Source organism: Orcinus orca, chromosome X, assembly GCF_937001465.1.
Source record: "Orcinus orca chromosome X, mOrcOrc1.1, whole genome shotgun sequence".
Taxonomy (NCBI): Eukaryota; Metazoa; Chordata; class Mammalia; order Artiodactyla; family Delphinidae; genus Orcinus; species Orcinus orca.
Genome location: NC_064580.1, coordinates 62,729,452 through 62,739,999, shown reverse-complemented (window position 1 = coordinate 62,739,999; position 10,548 = coordinate 62,729,452). Strand labels below are relative to the sequence as shown.

General features: G+C 47.0%; 1 protein-coding gene across 1 annotated transcript in view; it reads right to left on the bottom strand.

The window, feature by feature from the left end:
• Positions 1 to 1,296: 1,296 nt before the first annotated feature.
• LOC117198671 (NHS-like protein 2) overlaps positions 1,297 to 10,548 on the bottom strand; it is a 125,432-nt gene continuing 116,180 nt past the window's right edge. The window contains exon 2 of the mRNA XM_033416186.2: positions 1,297 to 2,349. Coding sequence (XP_033272077.2) covers positions 2,186 to 2,349 — 164 coding nt within the window. The 3' untranslated portion in view covers positions 1,297 to 2,185. The remainder of the gene's footprint in view (positions 2,350 to 10,548) is intronic.

Here is a 10,548-nt window from a genome sequence, read left to right as displayed (position 1 = left end):
TTGTACACCTTAAACTTACACCATATTATATGTCAATTATATTTCAATAAAGCTGAAAAAATGCATCACGAACTTAACTGTAAAACTATAAAATTTTTACAGAAAGGAAAATATTCGAAATCTAGAGCTAGGCATACAGGCTGGATTTTATACATGACAATCAAACAATGACATGAACAGATAATTCATTGAGAAGGCTATATGGATGGCAAATAAGCACATAAAAAGATGTTCTATCACTTGCTATTAGGGACATGCAAATTAAAACCACAATAAAATATACTACACACCTATTAGAATGGCTAAAAATTTTTTAAAATGACCGCACCAAATGTTGGAGAAGACGCCAAGAAATTGGATCCCTCATTCATTGCTGATGGGAATGTAAAATGGTATGGCTATTCTGGAAAACAGTTTGGCAAGTTACTTTAAAAGCTAAACTTGCAACTACCATATGACCCAGCAATTGTACCCTTGGACATGTATCCCAGAGAAATGAAAACTTCTGTTCACATAAAAACCTGTTACATGACTGTTCATAGCAGCTTTATTTATAATAGCCCCAAACTGGAAATAATCCATATGTCCTTCAACAGGCGAATGGATAAACTATTTGTGGTATATCCAAGCCATGGAAAACTACTCAGCAATTAAAAAAAACAGACCGTTGATACCCACAACAACCTGGATGAATCTCCAGATAATTATATTGACTTAAAACCGAACAATCCCTAAAGGTTACATACTGGATGATTTTATTTACATAACATTATCAAAATGACCTAATTTTAGAAATGGAGAACAGATTAGCGGTTGCCAGGGGTTAAGGAGGAGGTGGGGGGTGGGGAGAAAACTGAGTGTAGCTATGAAAGGGCAACTTGAAGGATCCTTGTGGTGATGAAAATGTTCTGTATCTTGACTGTATCAGTGTTACTATCCTGCTGGTGATATTGTCCTATAGTTTTGCAAGAGGTTGTCATTGAGGAAAACTGGGTAAAGGGTATATGGGATCTATTATTTCTTAAACTGCATGTGAATCTTCAATTACCTCAAAATGAAAAGTTTGATTGAAAAAGAGTGAGTTAGATCCATGTGTCCTGACATGGTAAGGTTTCCAAGATACATTGTTAACTGAAAAAAAGCAAGTTACAGATCAATATATACCGTGTAATACCATTTATTTTTAAATACCCACATACAACCAAACTATGTATACATAGAAAGAGATTAGGAAGAGAGCGCTCTTTGCTGATAACAGTGGTTGTTACCTCTGGGGAGCAGACCTGGGGAGGGAAGAGGATTTTAACTGTAGCTGGACTGTTTGATTTTTTTTCACAATGAGAATATCTTCATATACCACTTGTATAGTAAAAACATTATCCTGGACACAGCTACAGAATACTAGGAATTCAAACCTGTTTTGCTTGTCCTGATCTAACCTATCCCTGTTTCACCACCACTGTGGCCAGAGGGCCCAGCTCACATCCCCCTGCCCTTGAGCCTCAAGGAAGTGCCTCCTGGGCCCACCTTATTTGGAAACAGGCCCATTAGCACTACTATTGAGGTATGGATGTACCACCTGGAAGGGCCAATGTCCCCATGACTGTGAATCTACCCACTGCTGCTGACTTAAAAATACACAAAGCTCAGCCCATGCTAATCAATGCAACAGCAGTTTCCAAAAGGTTCGAGTTGACAAACTGTCATGCAAGTTTCGATGCTGAGGGCACCAAAGGCCTCCCCACCCTCTGACTTGAAATACCGCAGCAGCAGCCGAGCCTCTTTGGAGAAAACTGAGAGCAGCAGGCATGAACAACAATTGAACACCTACCCCCAGCTGTGCCTGGCTGAGAGCAGACTCACCGTAGGGGGGCCTCTGAGAGTGCTTCATTCATTGACAAGATATTTATTGAGCACCTACTGTATACTATTCTAGGCAGTGATAATAGCAATGAATCAAACAAAGTCCCTGCCCTCATGGAACTCCCATTCTAGTGGGGGAGCAGATGATAGGCAAGATAAATAAATTATATGTTATGTGGTATTAAGTGCTATACGAAAGCATAGCATGAATGGATGTAAGGTGTTGGGTGCTGGGGGCTGAAATTTTAGAAATGGTGGCCAGAGAAGGCTTCACTGAGAAGGTAACATTTCAGTGGAGGGCTGGAGGGAGTGAGGGAGCCAGCTACAAAGCTATGCAGAGGTTGTGCACATTTTCCATTTGCCCCTCCAGATCTTGTCCACCCTTTTCCACCCAGCTTCGTGCCTTGGTAGGCTGACCTGTATAGACTGCATCGACAGGTTCCCTCGCCCTCTGGCTTCGGGTTAGGTTTGACCAATGGGAGGCACCTGCAAGGAGATCAGAAGGAAAGAGAAAGTGAGATTTTTTTCATCAGCTCTCGCTGTGCAGGTTCATCACGGGTTGGCTGCATCCCTCCACCAAAGACCACAATTCCTGTCAGGTGGCCTTCTCCATACAACAGCCTTTCCCCAGTTCCCATAACCACTCTCTCCCAGGATCCTGACTGATACACTAGGGTAAAGCATTCCAGGCAGAAGGAAAAGCAGGCACAAAGCACAAATGCACCTGGAAAGCTTAAAGAATGATCAGGAGACGAGTGTGGCTGGGATGAAGGAGGTGACGGAAGGATTTGTAGGAGATCATGTCAGGGAGGTAAGGGGGGTGGCAGATTCTGAGGGCCTCGCAGGCTACCCTAAAGACTTTTAATATGAGTGAGATGGGGAACAATTAGAGGATGTTGAGTAAAAGACTGACATAGACTATGTTTTAACAGCATCATTTTAGGAGACTAGTGACAGGCAAGAGAGGATGATGGCTTGGACTAGGTGGTAGCAATGGAGGTGGTGAGATGTGGTCGGATTTGAAATAGATTTTGAAGGTGATGCCAAAAAATCCTGTTCACTAAAATGACCAGAGCGAAAGCCCAAACCCAAGATCAGAGACTTGTCACCTCTTAACACTGAATATCACTGAAAATTCTGTCACTCCACAAGATTTCAGAAGGCCCTGCATGCGGCTCGATGATCCTAATCCATTACCACTTGTGTAGGACACACAACTCTAGGCCAAAGGCCCAGCCCCAAAGGTTCCCAGAGTGTACCTGACTCCAGAACAATTCCATAAAACTATCATCACAGACTTTCTAGCCAACCTACCCCACCCTAAAGCCACAACTCTATGGGGGTTGTGCTGCGTGCCATTGTGCCCCCAATTGGGTCCAGCCTCTGCCTCCACTGGCTCCTCCGTGAGTTGGCCTAACCATGTCACATCAGAATTCTGGGAAACACTGTCCACACCTGCCCTGTTCCTACCTCCTGTCCTCTGCTCACCATCACTCACAGGCTGGCAGCAGATGGATGGCATCCATCAACCACTGAGCAGATAGGGATGGGTCCCAGGGATAGTCAGAACACAGTGTGGGCAACATCTCAAAGGTACCATGATTTTGATAAGGATTTTAAATTTTGCCTGGCAGCCATCAACCAGATCACTGGCAGATCATTGGGAAGAAAGAGAAAATAGAAAACTCGGCTCCACGGGCTAAAAGCCCCCAGCCTGAAGTATCTTCTGGGAAGAAAAGCACCCTGGCATTTTTTGAGTGCACACTGTTGATGCTCAGGACAAGGCCTATTGCTTCATATTCGTGAACACCCAGCAAAGGCACCCAGCTGCAAACTGGAAAACAGCACATGATTCTGAGGACTCATTCCAGAGCCAGGAAAAACTGATGGTATTTTGTTTATGTTCAGAGAAATCAACCCAGAGATCAGCCCCACAGCCAAAGTCAGCAAGACCAGGGAGAAAATTGCTGCCAATCAGGGAGGGGATGAACTGCACTGGAATCCTGGATCCAGGACTTTGAACCTATGTGCCCTTGGGTAAGATTCTTAACCCTCCAAGGACCTCAATTTTCTAACCTGTAAAATAGAGACGATACCTACCTCACAGAGTTGCATTAAGGATCAAAAGAGCTTGTGTGCGTAAAATGTGTCTGGTGTGGCCTCTGGGATACTAGCTGCTCACTACATGTTGTTTTTCTTCTCGTGTCCCCTTATCTTTGGCAAGAGCCAGGCCAGTGGTATGGTGCAACTATGGAGTTCCAGTGGCCCCCGTTGCCCTTAGGAAGATCTCTCTGAGGAATTCTCTGGCTCTTTTATGCCAATGCTGTTTTTTGCTCTTTACTAAATGGGCATCCTGGGCAGCTGGCATTTGATCCCAGCAGGACGTGATTCCATGCACAGCTGGTCACTGAAGGGCATTAATGCCTATTAATTAACCGTACATTCAGCTGACCTGCCTAGGCAGCTGCTTTCATTTCCAGAGTCCCAAATCTTTTCTTATTCCGTTCCAGGTTGTTTGAATTTCTATGTATGGAAAGCTGTTGAAGCAGACCGTGGCTCTCTCCTCTCCTCTTTCATCCTCTCAGCCTCTCCTCTCTTCTCCATTCAGCTCCCTCTGCCTGCCCACACCTTGGCTCTCCATCTTTTTCCTTCTCTCCCTTAGCTCTTTCACTAACCCTCACCCGAAGACAGTGCTTATGGAGAGAGCAGTTAAAAGTGGCTCAAGTGGATGCATTGTCAGGCTTGGGGGAAACCACTGTACTTTCTCTTTGCCCTGTCCTACCAGCCCATCCCCAAGCCCACTTTCCTGTCCCTTCACACTAGGCTGGGTAATGGGATGACAAAGCAAAACATGGCTGCCGCCCTCAGGGAACTCTCAATCTAGTGGGAGAGACAGAAGCCCCACAGTGTTATGAAGAGCTGGAGAGGGAGGTACAGAGATGGGAAAGTGTGCTTGCCTCTGAGGGGTGAGGGAAAGCTTTACAAAAGAGCGGAGGCTTGAACTCAGCCTTGAAGCCTGAATTTATTTTTCCAAATGGAGAGGGGGTCAAAGGGTATCCCAGGGGAGGAGGTGGCATCGGTGAAAGAAGGACAGTGTGTGTTTGGCGCTCTGTGTGGCCAGATGGTAAGGTCTAGGAGATGAGCACCAACAATCCTTGAAGGAGAATCTGGAGCCAGCTTGCTGGGCAGCGTGACTGAGGGGGTTAGGGTGTGAGGGTGGACCTTGTGAATGTTGAGAAGGGACGTGATGAAAGCCAGGTTTTACGAAGATAATTCTGGAAGGCAGAGAGACCAGAAGAAAAACGGAGGCCAGTTAGGAGGCTGCTGCAATGGTCGTGGCATGAGCAGAGGCCCTGAACTAGGGTGCTAACCTTGGGAATGGAAACGAAGGGGCAGAGGTGCCCCCAGGGCCTACTTCTCCAGCTTCAGCCTCTGTTCTGAATTCATTCTTCACCTTTTCCCCAATATCTTCTCCCTTGATGATCTTAACGGATGCTGGGTCTCAACCCTAACTCCCACTTCAAAGTGGATTTATCCCAAATCTATATCTTGAGGTTGACTTCTAACGTGCACCTGGGATCAAATACTGGTTGTTTTCTGAACATTCTCAAAATACCATCTCATCATCTCATCATGTTCAAAACTGCCATCAGGGTGCCTGCAGCTCAGCCCTAAGCCAGCCCGAGGAAACTGTGGACCTAGGCTACCTTACAGCCTTCTGGGGCCTAACTCAGCCACTAAAGGATTATTTTACACCTTTCTGGGACAAATTTGATTTCCCAGTTCTAAACCACCAATTCCATGTGGACTTGGAGGACTCAACACGTTCATACCTTGGGGATGGCCTTCCTTCCCTCATGTCCTGTCAAGTCCCTCAGCAGTGGTCCTCAGCCAGGGGTGGGTCCTCCCAGCCCCTGGAAGTATTTGGGAATGTGTAGAGGCATTTCTCACTGTCACAATGACTCCAGGGTGCTAAGTGGGCCAGAAGTCAGGATGTTGAACATCCTGCAATGCACAGGACCATCCCACACTGCAAAGAATCGTCTCACCCCACGCGCCAATAGTACTCTCACTGAGAAACACTGTGACCACGAGCTCAGTTGAGGGCAGGAATTCTGTCTATTTTGTTCTCTACTGTGTTCAGCAGAGTGCACAGCACATGAGGGTGTGCAATGAGTGTTTGTTAAATTAATAAATTGACTCACCCCTTCATATAAGCAACACCTACTGAGCATTGCCCTGGTGCTGGGGATAGAAAAACAAACAAGACTTGGGCAGTGCCTTTGTCCCTTAGCCAGCCTTAGCTGGGAAGGGTAAAGATGATCCTGAGATGGAGGCTAAAAGTCAAGAACACGTCACCTTCCAGAACTACCACGGGGTCCCTTCCTAGCGAGCAGAACGTACTGCCAGTTAAATGATGAATTGAAGCTCATTCATTCATTCAACCAGCACTTGAATAGCACGTGAACTTTTTGAAGTACCTTCTCACACATGATCTTGCTGGAGTTGGCCTGGGAGGAGGGGAGGGTTAGGGCGGGGGCTGGAAGCAGAGTGGAGGCCTGAGAGGTTCCTGCCCAGCTCGGGCTGGAACAGACAGGCCCAATCAGACAGTCTCTTGGGACTGGGGGGCGGGTCTGGTGTAAATGGAAATGTGTGCCACATGGCCTGAATTGCAGAGGCCGGCCTCAGGCTCCCACAGCCCCCAAACACTTCCAGATGGATTTATTTATAACTCCCAAAGCAGAGGCAGCACTCCGTTCCTTTTCCTCACTCTCCTCCCCACTCCTGGAGCAAGGCTTGGCCGCCCCTTTCCACTCCGGAAACCAGCAGGAGATGGGAATGTGCTGTACTGCTCAGCCCAAGTTCATGGTCACTGCCTGTCCCCTAGGTGGCAACAGCAGCTCACTGTGTGGGTGCCGGCTAAGCTGGCCATACTCCTGCCGGCCCCCCTGCCTCCCCCGCCGAACCCCCGCCCCCCCCGCCCTCCCCCCCCCCCCCACCTCTGTGGGCTCTCTGCTAAATGGGTGGTGTGAACTGGTCATGTTCACTCTGGTAAGTTTCTATTCCAGACTTGCCTCCAGTTTGTAAAGCCAGTCACACCCATTTCTTCTCATTCTCTGTCTCTGGTAGATTCTGAGCTCCCTCCCCTCCACCTTCTCCCATAGGATACTGCTTCTCACTGTACAGGCTGCCAGAGGCTTTGGACTCAGATGTTTTCCAAATCAGGAAACTGAAGCTCAGAGAGGTTGAATGACTTGCCCAAGGTCACACAGCATGTTAACTAGCAGAGCCAGACATCTAAAGCCCTAAGCTCTGTCTCTGATGCTAGCGCCTCCTGGACCTCAAGTTTCCTCATGTGTGAAGTGGAACAAATGCGTGGCAGGTGGTCTGGTTGGAAGTGTGGGCTCTGGAACTGCTCTGTATCGAGTGTGTGCTGGTTCTGTCATTTACTGGCTGGATGACCTTCGATGAGTCACTCTTCCTCTCTGTAACTCAATTTCTTTATCTTTGAAAGATTAAAGAGAGAATGGGGGGCTTCCCCGGTGGCGCAGTGGTTGAGAATCTGCCTGCCAATGCAGGGGACACGGGTTTGAGCCCTGGTCTGGGAAGATCCCACAAGCCACGGAGCAGCTGGGCCCGTGAGCCACAATTACTGAGCCTGCGCGTCTGGAGCCTGTGCTCCACAACAAGAGAGGCCGCGATAGTGAGAGGCCCGCGCACCACGATGAAGAGTGGCCCCCGCTTGCCACAACTAGAGAAAGCCCTCGCACAGAAATGAAGACCCAACACAGCCATAAATAAAAATTAATTAATTAATTAAAAAAAAAGAGAGAATGGACTGAAATGGTTTAGCACAGTGTCTGGCCCATAGTAAGCCCACAATAAATAATAACCAATATGATAGCTTATTGCTCAGTTGCATCATTAGAAAGCTCACAGCTCCCATCTCTTAAAATATGGACCAGGCCCCATACAAACATCGCCTCGTGACTCCTCACACTATACAGAAAGAAGTAAACTTGGGTTTGGAGAGATTAATGACTTGCCTAAGGCCACCCTTGTAGGAATAGAGGAGGGGCTTGAACCCGGTTCTAGGTGAGTCCAAGGTTACGGATTCCATGTTTCTTATAGTCCTATAAACTCCTATAGAGTCTGAAGGATAAAAGCCCCCATATGAATCCTTTGCCCTGCCTCTCCCACACGACCCCTGCCCTATCTTGCCTCCTTTAGGACTGGCCCAGGAGCTCCTTCTGTCTGAGCATTTCGGTGGCCCTAAGCAGGGCCTGTGAGCACATCAGACCTAGAGGAACCTGGGGCTGAAGCCTTCCCGCTTCCCTCCTCTCCTAGCCACAGCTGGAACTGGTGGTGGCTGGAGGGGGCAGGGTGGCAAAGAAGGCAGATGAAGCCTCCAGGGTCAAGCTTCTAGATGCACCATATCTGTTTCCTGTACAACCTCTTTGCCCTCAAAGTTACTCAGAACCAAAGTCTGGTGAACCCACCTCTCTGCCTCCACGGGTCCAGACAAATTTTCCTGCAGCTGTTTAGCAACACATGACACCAGATTTCTGCCCCAGCGGGAGTCTACGGTATTCTCACATTCCTTTCTGCTTGCTGCTGCGCAATGAAACATGCATCATTTCTGCATGTTTTCCCATCCCACACCACACATCAGTACCACCAGTGATGGCATGAGGGAATAGCACAATCTCTGTGCACATATGGGCAAGGAAATAAGCAGATGCTTCTCTCAGTTGAACGTGACTCACCAAAGGGGCTCCAAATGCCATGAACAATTAGGTTCAATCTAGCTGTATGTCCCTCAGCTTTTCAGTGAGCTGCCCAGGAAGCTCAGAATTCCTGATAGCCCAAGAATAAGTGCAGAGTTACTTCATAAATGCCCAGCACAGAAAGGACATTTAGTAACTGCTTAATCTCTATCCAAACAAAGTAACTCTCAAAGTTTGTGGACAAACATTACCAGAGAGTCCCAGGGGCAGCTCCTCTCTGCTTCCAGCATTGACATTTAGGAGAGATTCCTCATCAAGCACAGGCATTGGCCCTTACCCCAGAAACGACCAGATCTCCAGCCCCAGCCCTACTGCATACGCTCTCTGAGCCTTGGTTTCCTCCTCTGTTGTTCTGAGGCATCTAGCATGAGTCAGGTACATTGATACTTTCTCAACAGACAGTACGTTTATAAAGCTTTACCTTGGAGTAAAAGTAAAGTTTTACACGTTCTAGAGTCATCTGGAGGATGATTCAGGAAAGTCTTTATTCTCTCAATACTTATTGAGCATCTACTAGGTACAGAGATGCATGGGAGAAACAAAATAAATTCAAAATAAAGTTTCTTTCCTCCAAGAGACTCTAATACCGCTGGACATTTAGATAAGTGTGGAATATTTCAGAATTTCTGAATGCCTTGAGGAGCCAGGCAACTACTATAAATGAGAGAAGGAGGCTGGAGTAATATAATAATAATAATAATAATAGGGAGTGGTGGGAACTGTGGCGAACTGGAGAGCAGGAGCTCCATCTAACGGGGAAGCCATCACCCCAATCCAGCTAACTACTAACCTGTGAGAATGCAGAGCCAGTATTACTAGACTTCTCTGTTTTTCAAAGAAGCCAGAAATCCAGATTGAATGGAAAGATTACTAATTGTGACTTGTTAACAAATAATTTAGAAAAGAAACAAACCACAAGCAGACTAAACCAAACATATCTGTGGGCATTATTCGGCCCACCAGCCACCGGTTTATGACCTGTCCATTATGGTAGATGATACACTGTCAAAATAAGTGTTACTGACAATAAGTTCTGGAGGTGCTCAGAGGAGGACGTGAGTCCCTTGGGTTGGTATAATCTGGAAAACTTTCCTCAAGGTGGTCAGATTCAGACCAGGCCCCAAAGTGTGGGTATGAATCTGATAGGCAGAAGGAAAGGGCACGAGGCTTTTGGCAAGAATAGATGGGGGAACCAAGAAGGTTGTAGTCAGAGCTCAGAGGTAGTGAAGGGGTGCATCTGGCTGTTATGAAGGCTTCTTGGAGGAACGGCAACCTCTGGCCTTTGGTTGGTCTCAGTGGACGAGGTTTCTTGTGACCAGAATCAGGAATCTCAGAGTGGAGGAAACAAGGGAAGATAGGGAACTACTACTTACAGGGTCTGATTCTGAAAAGCCAGTCAGAGAGTAATATTAAACACAGACAGACGCCTCATCAGCAGGCATGGGGAAAGGCCATTTTAGTAAGTCCAAGGCCTTTTCTAGAATACAGCAATGTAAAAATCTGTGAGAAGCACAAATAAATAATGCAGGATCCTGGCTAGTAACTAGAAACAGGTCCAGAAGGTGGGAATGGATAAACCACAGTACGATGAGACGTACCATGTAGGAAAGGGGGCTCTGGCCCCATACAAGCACTGGAGAAAGGAAAAAATGAACAGGAGCTTTGAAATAGCCAGCAATCCACAAAAATCCTGGAAACTATTTAAAAAACACTTTAGTAAGAGCCAAGGTAAAATATAGGTCCAGGATTAAAAGCCCCAGGGATTAGAAACCATTCTCCCACAGGGCTCTCTGGCAGCTGGGATAGTAATGGAAGGAAAGAAGGCACTTTACCCAAAGTGGAGGGCATGGAGATGTGTGGCATGCAGGTGTCAGGGAGAATAATATCGGCCTTCTAT